Raw genomic sequence first — 17,227 nt, 5'->3', positions numbered from 1 at the left:
TTTGAACCACATATTTGTGATGAACACACATGGGAGGACCCTAAAAGTTGGTGGTCGGCCACTAATGTTGCTTGACCCTTTTGAACCCCTCATTTCGAGCCAATGTTGAACACCCTTGGGCCACTTTCTTGAACTTTGAACCACATATTTGTGTTGTACACACATGGGAGGACCCTAAAAGTTCATGGCCGGCCAGAAAATCCAATTGAACCTTTTGAACCCCTCCTAAAAATGGCTTGTTCTCCCTCCTGTTTTAGAGTTTCAAAATTCGAACCACAGGGTTGTGATGAGGGGACTTGGGAGGCCATCTTTTTGTGGTGGCCGGCCACTAACTCAACTTGACCTTTTTGAACCCTAGTCGGCCAGCTAGGGGGGGTGGCCAGCCGGCCACCTGCAAGTCCAAAAACCAGCCGGCCATGTTCCTCACAAAACACACTTTACAGCTGTATAGCTGTATCCCCCAGAAAATATCTCAATCCGGGGGATATTTTTTGGGGGAAAACTTGCCTCCTTTTCCCCCACATTTACACCCTCTTTTTGTTCCATATAACCAGGGGCTAGCATTTGTATTAGAGGTTAGAAAAATTTGCTTCAAGCATAGGCATCCAAACCTCCCTCTATCTCTCTCATTTTCTCAAAAGCTCCTAAGTTCTACCCCATTCCTTCATCACCACCAAGCACTACCACCAGCACTCCATTTCTAGCAACAAGGAGGGCTTCTCAGAGGCTAAAGGTGCTGCAACTTGGTCCAAGAAGCAACCAAAGATTGGTCTACAAGGGTGAGTTGCCATTTCCCCCTTTTTGAGCTTATTTTTGCAACATTTCTTAACCATATATGCTTTTTGCTTTGAGCTCCATCCATAACTGAAAGTGGCCTTATTTTGAGCTCTTTTTCACTTTTTCTTAAGGGCTCAACCCTGTTTGAGCCCCCCATCTTGCACTTGCTTCAATATCTTCCTTAAATGCTATTTTCTTGCATGCTTTGGCAGCCTATTATGCTTCGGTTTTTGGCCTTTTTACAGTACTAAAAATAGTCTTATTTTGGTCCATTCTTCATGTTTTATTAAGGGCCTTTCATGGTTTGGGACCTCCATATGCTACTTCATGTTATATCCCTCCTTGGTCCCCTTTTCTTGCATGTTTTGGCAGCCTATTATGCTTCGGTTTTTGGCCTTTTTACAGTACTAAAAATAGTCTTATTTTGGTCCATTCTTCATGTTTTATTAAGGGCCTTTCGTGGTTTGGGACCTCCATATGCTACTTCATGTTATATCCCTCCTTGGTCCCCTTTTCTTGCATGTTTTGGCAGCCTATTATGCTTCGGTTTTTGGCCTTTCTACAGAACTAAAAATAGTCTTATTTTGCTCCATTATTCATGTTTCATTAAGGGTCTTTGGCTTTTTGATGAATATTTTGTATACTTTGTGTTATAGCCACTTTTGAGCCTCATTTTGCATTGCATTTCTAGCATGTTTGTATACTGATTTTGGGGCTTCCATAAACTGTAAATGTGCATATTTTTGGTCCCTATTCAGTGTTGTAGAAGGTAATTTTTCAGTTTGGGTTTTGCATATACCACTTGTTTCATTGCCCTCTCTTGGCCCCTATTTTTGCATGCCATTGTGGCCCTATCTTTTCTTGCTGTTTGGCCATGATTTGTACTGGTAAAATGCTTATTTTGGGGCTGCCTTGCTTCTTTCTTTTCATTCCATGTACCAATTGTGCATGCTTTGTATAGCTGTAGTTCATTCTATGTGCCTAATTTTGCATTTCGGGAGAGATTCCATGCATCGGGTGTACTTTCGCCTCATTTCGGGGCTGTTTGCCCCACATTTCATTGCTGAAAATCCATTAGCATGTTTGCATATCATTTTAGCCATATTGCATTGCGTATGCCATTGCCTCGGTTTGCGTGCCCGTGTGCACGCATTTCGAGGCACTTCATCTTCATCCATCGGCCTCTTATGTGAGTGTGGCTGAGGCTCTCTCATGTTAGTATAAGTCCATGTTGCATTCTATATGCCATTTCCATGCCATTGCATTGCATATGCCATTGCCTCGGTTTGCGTGCCCGTGTGCACGCATTTCGAGGCACTTCATTTTCATCCATCGGCCTCTTACGTGAGTGTGGCTGAGGCTCTCTCATGTTAGTGTAAGCCCATATCATATTTCCATGTCATTTGCATTGCGTATGTCATTTTCTCGGTTTGCGTGCCCGTGTGCATGCATTTCGAGGCATCTCATTTTTACAGCATAGTGCATACTAGGTTGTATCTTAGATCGCATTCTGTCATTTTCTCGATTTGCATGCCCGTGTGCACGCATTTCGAGGCATCTCATTTTTACAGCATAGTGCATACTAGGTTGCATCTTAGATCGCATTTTGTCATTTTCTCGGTTTGCGTGCCCGTGTGCACGCATTTCGAGGCATCTCATTTTCATAGCATTGTGTATGTTAGGATTGTATCTTAGTCGCATTTCATGCATGTCATGCATATTGCATCGTGTTCGGGATAGGAGTTAGCCCGGACACGGGAAACGAGGTGCGTTTCGTACTCCGAGTGACGGAACGTGTCTCAATTCCCTAGTCACCGACACTCCGGATCATCCATGATGGAGTTAGGTTCTTGTTGTGTTTATACGTGCATTCATTCTATATTGAGTTGTGCAATTCGACTCCTCAGTCATCATGCCTCGGTATGCGTAATTGGTGGCACGAGGATCGAGGCATGCATATATTTGTGAAAATACATTGCTATGCCCCTTTCCTGCTCTCTGCTGCAGCAAAATGAAGAATCAGTAACTTTTCGGGGCTTGGCACGCTTTTTAAGAACAGGTGTAAACAGAGGCTAATTGGGGCATCCCAGTGGATTTCCGCGCAAAGCAGCCTAAATATACATCATTCATCAGAAGCAAGGCAGTCCCTGGCTTGCACGCTAGTTTTACAGTTTTCTTAGTTAATTTGATTAATTAGGAATTTGTATATTATTCGGACTGTAATATTTGGACTGTAATATTCTTTTATTCGGGACTGTATATTTATTCGGACCCTCCGACGAGGGCAAAACTGTAATAAGTGTGCGTGAGTGTGATGTATGTCTTCCAACCCCACGTCTTTCTTCCCTTTTATTTATCTGCTTATGATGGTTAGATTAGGGCATATTTCAATTAGCATACAGTATGACAGCATGTTTGCATTATTCGTCTGTTTTGCATGCATCGGGCTCGGCGCATCATACTAACTGCATTTGTATTTGAATTTCAAGTTGAATACATGTTAGCTGTAGCATTCCATATGCCATGTTTAGAATAGCCGAGCCTGCTATAGTTTGCATTCTTGCATGTGTTGCATTAGGCATTTTTGTATACTTAGGATCATGCATGATTTCTAATGTAGTTTCTATTTTGGCTTGGAGTACTCGGTAAGTTTTATGCTTTAGCATCCTTGCATGCGTGTGAGTGAATGCCATGATAGCATGCTTACCATGAGGCAATATGCTTATGTGATATAACTGCCTGAATGCCTGTGGGTGAAGGTTGGGTTATTTGAATTGGAATAATTCATCAAATGTTTGTTTTAAGCCCACTAGATAGTGGCAAAACCATCTTTTCTAAGCCCACACGAGGGTGGCAAAATCTGCATTTTAAGCCTACTTGCGAGTAGCAAACCATCTTTCGAAAAAATAAACATGAAATGTTTTGTTCCAATTCAGGCGACCCAGTCTATACTTATATGCTGTGTGCATCACATAGTAACCTAGGCTAATAACCGGAATAAGGACACACAAAGTTTTCAAAAATTAATATCATGGTTAGTAGAGGCCGATCTTTGATCGGGCGAGCGGGGGTGCTCACGAAGTGACCTTCCCCAATCGTACCCAAGTTCCCGAGCCGAGGCAACTTTGGTGATGACGGACACGTGGCCTTTGGCACCGAGTCAGGGTTTCCTAAATTTCCCATTTTAAAAACATTTAGGTGGCGACTCTGTATCTGGCAAAGCAGTCCATGTTTGGCACTTCTTTCAAAAATCACTTTTCTCAAAACGATTTGCCGGATTTGGACTCTTTGGTTCAGACTTAGAATCGTGACAAATTTGAGAGTCCTGAGCTGTAGTGACCCCAAATGAACCGAACGGGAGCTCGTTCCTCCCGGGGCGTTCGGGGACGTCTACAGTTTCTGGCGACTCTGCTGGGGATTTAGAGAACTTGACTCGAACTCGTGATATCTGTTTTTGACTACACTTGTGTGTTTCTTTGCATTGCATTTGCATTGGTGCGCCTAGGACACCGTGTTTGCCATCTGCTATTCCTGAACGGTTTGCCGGAGGCTTGTCTTGTCAAGGCATGACCATAAGGCTGACCGGTTGTGGGCTCTGCCAGTATGGGAACACAAACCCCGGTTTTACCGGGGCACCCTTTTTGACCATTCGACCTAGTGCATATTCGGATCCATAGTGACCATTCCAAACTAGGACAGGTTGCTTACCCGTTTATAGGTTGTTTGAAACCGCTGCGTGCGTAGTGAAACCCTAGCTCCTGACAAGATAGGACAGGGAAACCCTACCCCAACATAGGGGTGTTTTGGCTCTCACTTATCTGTTATGTTCTTTAGAGTGCGTCTCTACAGGAATGCATGTATCAGTATATGAGTTTGGGCATCAAGCCTGCGGGCATCAGTTCAGTATTGTCAGCATCAGGCCTACGGGCATCAGTTCAGTATATGAGTTTGGGGCATCAGGCCTGCGGGCATCAGTTCAGTAGTATGGGTATCAGGCCTGCGGGCATCAGCCAGTATTTGAGAATTAGTTATCTGCGGGTATCAGATTCTGTTTTAGGGGACAGTGATACAGGGATAATAATCAGTGTTTGAGGACAGTGTGTATTCAGCTTATTGACTGTGTGTCGTTATGCCCGGCTGTGTGTCATGCATTTTATTTTAAGCTGTTATGCTGTCCGTTTATCTGTTTATTTATTTCCTTTTCGCTTTATTTATCTTTTGCTAAGTCAGTTCTAGCACAATTGCTTCCAACCCAGCAGGCATTCCTCAAGCACTTTGGTCACGAGGTCGTCGACTCAATCGATCTGAGGATCTAATCGACGGACAGCCAGTGTTCCATTCTCTACCCTCCGTTACCAAAAGAAAGCCGAAAAAGCGCAGTGTGTCAGAACAGAGGTTGTCAGAGCAGTGGGTTACTTCATCAGAGGACTATAGGACTGAGGTCTCAATTACTGCTATAGAAATAGACATACCAGTTAGTCAGATGGACCAGCAAAATACATCAGGGATGGAGGCTCTAATGCGCCAGATGCAGGAGAGCATGAGACAGATGCATGATGATGCTGCCCGTCAAGCGGAGTTCTCCAAACAGCAGGCCGTGATCATGGCCCAACAGGCCGAACTAATCACCAGACTGCAACAGCAGAATGCGGCATCTGCTTCACACCAAATTCCTCCTCCGACAGGGGCTCCATTACCTGAGCAAACGCCTATTGTTCAGAACGCTCCGCCAAACACCCAGAACGCTGTGCCAAATCTCCAAAACTTATAAGAGGACACGAATCTTCCAACGGGGCCAGCTTCGCCCCCGCTTCCGCCACAACTGTCCAAGGTCCATACACCCAATCACCCGGACTCTCCCTTCGAGTTCGAGGTTGATCATACAGCTCTGAAATTGAGCAAACTTGAGAAGCTCTTCAAGAAATCCCAAGGGGTCAAGGCTATCCCGGATATCGAGGACGGATATACCGACGTGGCCGTAACATTGCCCGATAGGTTCAAAATGCCTCAAATTGACCGCTTTGAGGGGTCCGGGGACCCCATGGTCCATCTCCGACTGTTCTCAGACATCTTGCGGCCAATGGGCCTAACGCGACCACAGAAGCTTTCATTATTCGGCCGAACCCTGTCGGGTGTGGCCGCCCACTGGTACGCAAAGTTAGAGGATGAAGTGAAGAAGAATTGGGATGAAATGGCTGAGGCCTTTGTCGCGCAATATTCGTACAACACTCAAATCGAGATTACAACTCGTGATCTTGAAACGACAAGGCAAGAGCCCAAGGAAACTTTCTCGGACTTTGTAATCCGATGGAGGGCAAAGGCGTCAATGATGACTCTAAGGCCCACAGATAAGTACCAAATCCGGATGATTGTGCGCAATCTCCACCCAAAGTTGATGCAGAGAATGATTGTGATCTCCTTTCCTACTTTCTCAGATTTACACGAGATGGGGGTGCAAATCGAAGATGCAATGAAACAAGGTCTGTTTGACCACGATAGGGAACAACCGAGGAGGACTTTCAACCGTAACAACAATGCGGGCCCGAGTGGCGCTGCAAATACAAGAACCTCGGAAGTCAGTATGGTCACCACCACTCCCCCTCCCCCTCCAAGGCCCATGGCTGCCACACCCTTCTCCGGCGCGTCCGGAAGCAACACACAAACCACCAGATTCCAACCTCGAGGCCAAAGAACCTTCACCCCATTATATATGCCCCTGTCCAAAGCTCTAGGGGTATTGATCAGGAAAAAGCATTTGAAACCCCTGGAGCCGAAACCACTACCGAATCCACTCTCTCCCTCTCATGACCCAACAAAGTACTGCGCGTATCACCAACAACACGGTCACGACACCGACCGTCGTTTCAGATTGCGTCATGAGATCCAAGACCTTATCGACAAACAGGTGATCGCGCCTCCCGATAAACCCAATGTCACAACCAACCCTCTCCCACCACATAACCAAGCTCCCCCTCCCAACAGAATCAATTTTATCCAAACTGGGGTCGCATCTTACGATCCCAGTATCTATATCACCCCATCCTACCTACCCAAGCGGGAGGTGTTCCTCTCCGATTGCACTGACTTCTTGTGCATGGTGGACATCTCCAAAACCCAACCAGAACCGACGGTGGTGACCGTCGAAGATGGGGCAGGGCAGATTTCAGGAGAGAATGAGATTGTTGAATCTGGGACTGGACAGAGTTTTGCTGGGGGAGCCTATGATCCAAGCGAGTACATCCTATCAATGAGCCGAATTGGGCTAGGTATAGAATTGCCAGAGACAGGAGAGCTGTGCATGATCCAGGGGGATGGATCTGGGTTAAGGGCAGATGATCTGACAGCCGTAGAAGAGGACTTTGCCAACCTGCAATTTTTCGATAACCAGGAACCGGGGGATTCGGCAATCAACTGGTTCGACTATGAGGAATCAGTGGAGGCCACTGGATGGCTCGAGGATCAACCAGATGAAGTGGGGGAAGCCCAACCAAAACAGAGCCCGGCAGGGGCAGGAGTATCAGCTGTGGCCGGAATGGCCGGAAGTCAAGTTGTATCACCGGAGAGCGCCGGTGCTAAGAATTCCGCTCGAGACATGGGCATTATGGATACGAGAATTGTTGAACAACCAGCTGTACTGATGCAGCTGGAACGAGAAAGATTTGAGGATGCCGAGAGAATTAGGAAAGCTAAGGGCCCTGAGGGGACTGAAACTGCTGTGTGCACGAAGATAGAGAATGCTACGAGCATGTGGACAGAGAGTACTGCGAGTGCAACTGAACCGGAGCCAGACAGGTGTCTGTTGGCTGCCGACGGAATGTGGTGGGAAGACGATGACTTATGTCTTGCCCACACGGATGAAGACTGGGGAAATAATCAACCGGATGACACTTGGTACCTCGATGAGGTTGACCATATGACGAGAAGTGGGTGGTACTTCAAACCCCCACACCTGGACCAACCCGAGGCATCCGGGAAGGATAGAGAAGCGGAGAAACAGAAGGAGAAGCAGATTGAAGAGGAAGCTGTGCTGAAACAGTTAAAAAAAGATACAAGCAGACATCTCCATCTGGGGACTGCTAATGGCATCACGAGTACATAGGGAAGCTGTCCTGTCTGCTATGGACAAGTCCAAACTCTCCATAGATACCACGCCTGAACAGCTGGTTGGGCTGGTTTTTCCGGGAGGAGGTTCCCCGGCATTAACCTTTTCGGACAAGGAACTACCGCCTGAGGGCACAAATCATAACAAACCTCTCTATATTTCTGTGGAATGTAGAGATAAGTGGATACCGGTGGTACTTGTTGATACCGGGTCTGCGATTAATGTCTGCCCGACTAGAACGGCATATGCAATCGGGTTGAAGCCCGTGGACTTCGTCCCAACTACTCAAGTGATCAGAGCATACGACAATACCAGCAGAGAAGTGATGGGGACTGTTAAAATTCAAACCAAGGTTGGTCCAGGACAACACAGTATTGAATTTCATATCTTGGACGTTCCCGCAACCTTTAACCTACTTTTGGGGCGACCGTGGTTGCACCAGGTCAAGGCAGTCTCTTCCACTCTACATCAGATGCTAAAGTACCCTCACGGGAAAGGGGTAGCGATCGTTTTTGGGAATTCATCAATCCATCCGCCGCCGGAAGTATCCGCACCTGTCTTGGAGATCGAGCACGGCACGGAGGATGTGTTTTTATCGGGGTTCACTTTGGCCGAGGCTCGAGTGGTGCAGAATGTCATGGCTGTGAATGAGGGTATGTACGTCAGTGCTCAATCTGTCTACCTCATGAACAAGCTATAACATATCCCCGGAATGGGATTAGGAAGAAGCGGCCGGAAAGGCGTCGCAGCATCGGCCGAAGTGCCACATAACCCTCACACCTTTGGATTGGGTTATCTGCCCACCAAAGAGGACTGGGTGAGGAAGGGGAAAGAAATGGCCGGAAGAGCCAGAGCAAAGAAGGCTGGGAAGCCATTTGAGTTAATGCATAGGCCCATCTAGGGTACCCTAAACGGACGCTTCGTCCGGGAGGGGGAAGACTTTCCATTCCGCGGCTTCCCAGAACCATGGCTGAACGCGGAGAAGAAGCGCGTGCCTGGTTTCGAAATCTTCTGCGACTTACAATTACCTGGGGATGACGTTGCCGAAGCGCAGACAGACCCACCAACTGAGGTTGAGCAGTGTAAAGCAGTGGATTCTGAGAGCACCGAGCTTGAAATGGGGGTAGCACTGGCGTGTCTACTTTCAGATCCTTCGATCGACCAAGAGTGCTTGGGGGATAACTCTTCGGTTTCTATGATTGGGGATGAAATAGCTGCGGGCTTTCCAGCGCCTATCTTGGATGCATCTATTGCACCTTCTCTCATCTGGCAATATGAAGAAGGCTTTTTATCTAGTAGCACCGGGTCAGGTAGTGAGCCGGAATCTGATTCCACCGAATCTTGTGCGTCGGAATCAGGTTCCAGCTCGACTGAGTCTGAGTCCGGTATTCCTGGGGGTGATAACCCGGATGCCACAGTCCTGTCTAGGTCGTCATTTTCATTTTCTTTTGAGTCTGTTGTAACAGAGGAATCTGACAGCTTGGAAATATTTAATGAGAATGATGTGGATGTGGTTTCTGAGTATTTTTCTGTGCCTTTGATTTATTGCTTAAATCAGGATTTTCAAAATTTTGATGAAAACAACGAGGGAGAAATTCCTCCGGTTTTGCAACGGTTAATTGATCAAGAGCAGGAAAGATTTGTTAAACCCTTAATGGATGAAATCACTACCGTAAATGTTGGTACTGAGAAGGACCCGCGGCTGGTCCAGATCGGGTCCACGTTGTCTTCGGAGGAACGCGAGCGCTTAGTCGCTTTATTAAAAGATTTCAAAGATGTTTTCGCGTGGTCCTACGAAGACATGCCTGGAATCGATCCTGAGATTGTACAGCACCGGATCCCTCTTGACCCCGAGGCCCGACCTGTCAAACAAAAACTCAGAAGGATCCGCCCAGACTGGGCTCTCAAGATTAAGGAAGAAGTCACCAAGCAAATTGACGCAGGTTTCCTGCTGGTATCCGAATACCCAACTTGGTTGGCCAACATTGTTCCGGTGCCAAAGAAGGACGGCAGAATTCGGGTCTGTGTAGACTTCAGAGATTTGAACAGCGCCAGTCCGAAGGACGACTTTCCCTTGCCGCACATTGATGAATTGGTAGATTTCACGGCAGGACACACCTTGCTTTCATTTATGGATGGTTTCTCAGGCTATAATCAGATAGTAATGGCACCCGAAGACCGGGAGAAGACTGTATTCACTACCCCGTGGGGTACATATTGTTATAGAGTGATGCCATTCGGGTTAAAAAACGCTGGAGCTACTTATCAACGGGCAGCAACTACAATATTGCATGATATGATCCATAAAGAGGTCGAGGTGTATGTGGACGACATGATTGTCAAGTCCAAAGAAAGAGAAGGCCACTACACCGCCTTACAAAAATTCTTTCAAAGGATCAGAGAGTTTCGGTTGCGATTGAATCCCCAGAAGTGCACGTTTGGTGTTACAGCAGGGAAGATGCTAGGGTTTCTGATTACACAAAGGGGCATCGAGGTCGACCCTTCCAAAATCAAGGCCATCTTAGAAATGCCACCACCAAGGACTGAAAAGAAGGTGCGAGGCTTTCTGGGTAAAGTGCAATTCATAAGACGGTTTATTTCTAAATTAACCTTGACTTGTGAACCACTTTTTGGTCTCCTGAAGAAAGGAAAGAAATTCCAATGGGACGGTCGATGTCAAGCAGCTTTTGAACAGATCAAAGAATATCTACAGAACCCGCCCGTGTTGTCACCACCAGAGCCAGGGAGACCGTTGATATTGTACCTTTCGGTAACTGAGACTACCATGGGCTGCATGCTCGCGCAGGAGCCAGAAGACAAAGTGGAAAGGGCCATCTACTATCTGAGCAAAAAGATGCTGGACTACGAGACCCGCTATACACCGCCGGAGAAGGCTTGTTTGGCCTTGGTATGGGCTACCAGGAAGCTGCGGCACTACCTGTTAGCTCACTCTGTAATGTTGGTTTCACGTTTGGATCCCATCAAATATCTTTTCGAGAAACCAGCACTTACGGGTAGGCTAGCTCGTTGGCTGCTGTTGCTCTCCGAATTTGATTTGAAGTATGTAACGCGCAAGTCAGTAAAAGGAAGAGTGGTAGCAGAGTTCCTTGTCGACCACCCGGTTGAGGGGGATGAAGCGGTTGAGTACCTATTCCCAGATGAAGCCATTCTGCACGTCGAAGATGAAACTTGGACGATGTACTTTGACGGAGCGTCAAACCAGTATGGGTATGGGATAGGGGTTTTGCTGATAGCGCCTGACGATTCCCGTATCCCTTTAGCATTCAAGCTCCGGTTCAAAGTCTCGAACAATGAAGCAGAGTATGAGGCATGTATTGCTGGCCTGGAAGCAGCCCTAGAACTAGGGGCAAGACGGTTGGATGTCATTGGGGACTCAAACCTAGTTGTGTCTCAAGCAAAAGGAGATTGGAAAGTCAAGGAGGAAAGGATGATAATTTACCACCAAACCTTGGATTTGTTAATTCCTCAGTTTGAGAAGCTAAATTTCACCCATCTCGTAAGAGAGAACAACAGGTTCGCAGATTCACTAGCAACTCTATCTTCCATGATAGACATCCCGTCCGGAGTCCGGATGCGTCCAGTCATTATTGATCAAAAGTTTGCGCCAGCATACGAGTCGATTTCCGCCATAGATGAGGCTCAAGACGGCAACCCCTGGTATTACGACATTTGGAACTTCTTGGAAAAGGAGACGTATCCACTAGGGGCAAATGCCAATGATAAGAGGGCCGTCAGAAGAATGGCTGTTCAATTCATCATCTGCGAGGGTAAGCTGTACAAAAGGGGTCATCTGGGAATGCATAAGCTCTGTGTAGAAGCTGAAGAGTCGAAGCGCCTGATGGAGGCCATCCATGGAGGGGAGTGCGGTGCACATATGAATGGAGTAATGCTGGCCAGAAAGATCCTCAGACGGGGCTACTACTGGTCAACCATGGAGGAGGATTGTATTAGTTTTGTTCGGCGATGCCACAAGTGTCAAATTCATGCAAACCGCATGAACATCCCGCCGTCAAAGCTGTACAACTTGACTTCGCCATGGCCTTTTTCAGTTTGGGGAATTGATGTGATCGGAGCTGTTACCCCGAAGGGGTCAAACGGGCATGAGTTTATCCTGGTAGCGATAGATTATTTCACAAAGTGGGTCGAGGCCCAATCATACGCGGTGTTGAAGGCGTCGCACGTCGCAAAGTTCATCAAAAACAACATCATCTGTCGCTACGGGGTGCCAAACGAGATAATTTCAGATAATGGTTCCCACTTCAAGAAAGAAGTGATAGACTTGTTGGAAAAATACAACGTGGCTTTCCATAAGTCATCTACATACCGACCGCAAACCAACGGAGCAGTCGAGGCCGCCAACAAGAATATCAAGCATATACTGCAGAAGATGGTGGGAACCTACCGGGATTGGCCAGACAAGCTGCCATTTACTCTGTGGGGCTATAGGACTTCAATCAGAACTTCTACTGGAGCGACTCCGTATTCATTGGTCTATGGAATGGAGGCTGTTCTACCCATCGAGATTGAGGTTCCGTCGTTACGAGTATTGGCTGAGTGCCAAATAGCCGAAGCAGATTGGCAGCAGAGCAGACTTAAAGAATTCATGCTCTTTGATGAAAGAAGACTGAAAGCACTGTACCACATCCAAGGCTATCAATGCAGAATTGCCCAGGCTTTCAATAAGAAGGTTAAGTCCGGGAATCTGAAAGAAGGAGATTTAGTGCTCAAAGACGACCGAGCTCCCATCCACGACCCAAGGGGCAAGTTCAAACCCAATTGGACTGGTCCTTACATCATCAAAGCTATCTGGTCAGGTGGAGCTGTGGTTCTGATGGATCTAGATGGCTTGGAGTTCTCACAACCGATCAATATGGACAAGTTGAAGAAATATTACCCTTGAGAGGCTCACTAGGCCGAAACCCGAAAGGGCGACCTAGGCAAAAGTCAGAGCACAAAAAATTAGAAAATATAAAAACTAAGCTCGCAAGGTTGAAAACCCGCAAAGGGCGGCCTTGGCAAAAGTTAGAGCGCAAAAGGAGAGTGAAAATACTCGAGTGAACCTCGGCCTGAACTACGTAAGGCTTGATTCCCATCTTTGGGATACGTAAGCAACTTCACCTTGAAGTTCAGCCATAAACTCTTCCCCGATCAACTCTATCCATTTTGATCATCTCAGTCATCTTTATCCATCAGCATTTATCGCGATCTCCGGTACAGTGCTATTCAGACTTGGGGCAACTTTCCGTTGCCGCGACGGTGCAAAGTTACTCAGACTAGGGGCAACTTTCCGTTGCCATGCAGTGCCGCATTGTTCTTCAGACTAGGGGCAACTTTCCGTTGCCATGCAGTGTCGCATTGTTCTTCAGACTAGGGGCAACTTTCTAGTTGCAGGGATCTGGGGTCGTGCATCTCAGTGACAGATCTTCGGCGTGTCCAGTTCTGATCCACATCGAAAATAGTTTTGAAAAGTTTTAATAAAAGTCGACTTTGTTCAAATTAATGTTTTTACGACTAAGACCATTTTTGGACCAAAATGGATAATTTTCAGTACCACAACCTTCAATTTCATTGATTTCAAAACAGAGTTCTCCTGCTCTTGCATACAATCAAGGTTGCTTTTTTATTACATTCATAAAGAAAACTTGAAAATACTAATAAAGCAATAAATTTGGGGCATAGTCGAGTCAAGTATCTCTGCCCCCCCTCCCAGAGCTGGTCGAAGCATCTGACGCCAAGCTAGGCCCAACCTGTGCCTCCTCGTTGAGCCAATCCAAGTACTCGCCAGACAAAGTGCAACTAAAAGTGGGAGCAGGAGCCAGGAGCTCTCTAGTCCTCCATGCTGTGGCATATCGGGCAAGCTGTGCACCTCGGACCGGGAAAGCAGCTGGGTACTCAATCCCCTCCGGTGGGCAGATCTGATCGTGACCAAACTGGCGCAGGAACCGGAACGGAAAATAGAATACGCAGTGGGTTAGACCAATCAACTGGATCCCAATCAGCCGGGACATACTATAGCTCATTGCCGGGAGGTTGAGCCAAGGGTAACGCCAAGCAATGCGGTCTGCGGACAAATTGCACATCCAATCAAACCACCACCTTTCGTCAAGAGCATTGACTAGGCGCTGCTGAAAGAAATAGCCTCGAGCCGAGTAGGCTGGGCAAGAGTCCACAACCTGCAACTTGTCCATTAACCATACCTGGGGAGGGATGAAAAATGAGAGAATAAAGAATAGAGAGGTGTACGATGAGAGAAAAGTAAGACAAGGGTTTTGTGAGAAAAACCGAGCCTGAGGGTCGAGTGATGTGAGCAGATATATATGTAAGGTTGGGTGGGAAACATTACCTGCAGTAGCAGTGGACTCCCAGCAAACCTAGTCGTCTCCCGGCGATAGACAGAATCCAAGCCCATCAGCGTCTCAGCCAAGGTCATGGCGATACAGCTCTTTCCTTCTCTCAAGCCTTGGGCAACTTCAATCAGACGGATGCTAGCTCCGCCAAAGCCCGAGGAAAGCAGAAAGTGAGACAACAAACACAAGCAGAGGGCGTGTTGCCGGAAACTTTGCCAATAATGGTTGCTGCGGTCACCGGCGTTGGAAAAGCGATGGATCAAGCCGAGAATATCCAGTTCCCCACTGCAGATCAGAGATCGAGCATCATGCGCCGTGAGCCCACACATCCGCCCTAAAGCCTGGGCATGGCCAAAACGGAGCTGGGGCAAGATCACTTCAGAGCATTCAGACTCCATCAAAACCTGAAAATCTTCGAAAGTGGGACATACCTCTTGGCCGCCGAAGCTAAAAACGTGCGTCACTGGGTTCTAGAACCTTGCCGCGGCATGGAGAAAAGGGAGATGTAGCGGAGTACGGCTCAGCGTGAATAGTGCATTCAAACCAAAACCCCGAAAGTTCAGCTTTTCCGAGCCATCTAGAGAAGAGATCCAAGATGTGAGATTTTCTGCGAGAAACGCCTCCATCTTTGTGTAAAACTAAGATGAAATGAATGTTCCCGAAGTTGAGGCTTTTATAGAGGGAAAAACACTATTCAGGAGGACACGTGTCAAAATTTGGGTGCCTGCAAGGGGTAAGTGGCCGGCCGGCCACCTTTTCTAGCTGGCCGGCCATTCTCTTTTTCAAAACTGGCCGGCCGGCTCCCCCACTCCATAAAATTGGCCGGCCGGCTCCCAAAGGTGGCCGGCAATGCTCTAGTGTATCTCCTTGGCCCTGTTTTACCCTTCGAGGGAAAGTTTCAAGCATTTCCATGCAACGGGAGAGTCAAAGGCCTTCATTTCCCTCTGTTTCGGATGCGTTCCGGTGCCCAGATCGTCCGAAGTACACTTTGTTGTTGTTGAGTTTTGATTATCGAGTTGTTGTTTTGATTATCGAGTTGTTATTTTGCTTATCGAGTTGTTTGTCGAGCGGACGTGTTTCACGTTTTTGAGTCATTGCTCTCTGTTTAAACAATCTTTGTTTAAGTCTTGTTTATTTGCGTTGTCAACGTTATTGTATTTTGATTATCGAGTTGTAAACTTGCTGGGGTTCTGTTATATCTTAGTAAGTTGAGTTGCTTAGTTTGTCGCGTCGGTTCACTACCTGACTTGGTGATTACACAATGCACATTCCCATTCAATTTTATTTTTTTGCGAAATAAAATGATTCGATACGATGCTAAAAGTTTAAAATATAAACACCTTTTCAAAAGTTGTTTCATTCCATCATGTTTTACAACGAACAAAGGTACAAGTTTTACAAAAAAATAAAACTGCCCAACAATGAGCAAAGTGCTACAAACTACTAGCAAAAAGAAAAATAAAGCAGGAAACAGCAGCATCAATGTCCTCGGGAGCGGGAATGAGAAGCACTCCTCATCCTCTTCTGCGGGACAACCTCTGCACCATCATCATCATCCGGGTCGGAGCTGTCATCCTCAGAATCCCCCTCAGCCTCGCCTCTGTTCCCCGAACCAAGACCGGAGCCCCCCTCCTCAGCAGATGTCTCTGACTGCGCGGTCGGTAACCTCCTCCTCCTCCTCCTCCTCGGGCTCCGCCTCTACAACGTGTGCCCTGCGTCTGCGAGAGGACCCTCCTCGTGCTCCTCGAAAAGTCCTGGATGGCCCAGCTCCTCGAAAAGGCCTGGATGGCCCAGCTCCTTGGAAAGGCCTGGATGGCCCAGCTCCCTGAGAAGGCCCAGATGGCCCAGCTCCGTAAAAAGGCCCAGATGGCCCAGCTCCCCAAGGAGGCCCAGGTGGCCCGGCCCGCGGTTGAGCATATACAGGAGGCATCTGAAAATGAAAAGTTCAATACATCAGTTCAAATATGAAAATCAGATACGAGTACAGTATATGAGTGGGGTGTGTGTTGGATGTGCTCTACAATACAGAAGAATGCTCAAAACCAGTGTGTCATCAGAAGTGTGATAAATACAAGAAAAATGAACGGTACCTGCACACCCATAACGGATAGGTGTGTCTCTCTCCGAAGGACCATGCCCTCAAGTGCGGCCATCACCCCGAGAATCTCGTCCACATACTCAACCGGAGGCTGCAGATACAAAGGCAAAACTATCAGTAAAGGAATGAATGTCCAAGTACCCGACTGATAAATCAAAGCTATAAATCATACCGGTGGTGAATCAGGATCCCTGACATATCTATGGTCAGGAAGTGGAGGCTCTAGCGGAATCGGGTAAGGAGTCCCAAAACACCATCCCGTCAACTCGGACGGCATGTCCGGCCATCCAGGGTGAGGATAAGTCGGAGTAATCGGAGGAACCGATCTACCCCCACCTCTCGATGTACCAGTCCTACTAGTAGAAGGGGCGTCTGCAGCCCGAGCCCGGGCCTGGCTCGAAGATGACGTACCAGCAGACCTCGTCATCGGGGTGCGAGCCCCCGCCAATGGAGGCATCAAATATGTATGACGGTAAGTGGCATAGTCCCCCTCCTCGAGGTGCAACAGGGCATCACTACCCAGCATACTGCCGACTACCTCCTGGTGAGAGAGCCTATCAGCAGTCCGCATACTGACTGGGGGTGCTGCGGGAGGGTCCTGAGAAGTATACCCCCATACCTGACGCAGAAAGCGTTCCCCCAGAAACCATGCTCTACCAACAGGTCCTTCGAGCAGGAACCTGTACTGGGAGGTGCCCGATCCTCCGGGATACTGAAATCGGAGACCATCGCCCAAGGGTGCCCAAGGCTGCCATGTAATCTGCGGATAACAAGTGAATAAACCAATCAGAAATCAGGAATGTGCAGGGCAAATCAGAGATAAAGATGGGAAGAACTGAGGGTTCTGAAGTACCTCCGATGGGCGCACAGTGTCAAAATACT

The 17,227-nt window shown here is 47.6% G+C and overlaps 1 protein-coding gene across 1 annotated transcript in view; it reads right to left on the bottom strand.

The window, feature by feature from the left end:
* LOC114294061 (uncharacterized) overlaps positions 1 to 16,871 on the bottom strand; it is a 41,652-nt gene extending 24,781 nt beyond the window's left edge. Inside the window, exons 1-3 of the mRNA XM_082889220.1 lie at positions 16,518 to 16,871; positions 16,338 to 16,436; positions 15,978 to 16,177 (exon numbers count right to left, since the gene is read on the bottom strand). Of these exons, the coding sequence (XP_082745346.1) occupies positions 15,978 to 16,177; positions 16,338 to 16,436; positions 16,518 to 16,871 (653 nt within the window). The remainder of the gene's footprint in view (positions 1 to 15,977; positions 16,178 to 16,337; positions 16,437 to 16,517) is intronic.
* Positions 16,872 to 17,227: the final 356 nt, after the last annotated feature.

This window comes from Camellia sinensis, chromosome 9, assembly GCF_055761805.1.
Source record: "Camellia sinensis isolate YWXY chromosome 9, ASM5576180v1, whole genome shotgun sequence".
NCBI classification, from domain to species: domain Eukaryota; kingdom Viridiplantae; phylum Streptophyta; class Magnoliopsida; order Ericales; family Theaceae; genus Camellia; species Camellia sinensis.
Note: the sequence above shows the minus strand (reverse complement) of the source record. Positions and strands in the feature narration are given on the sequence as shown.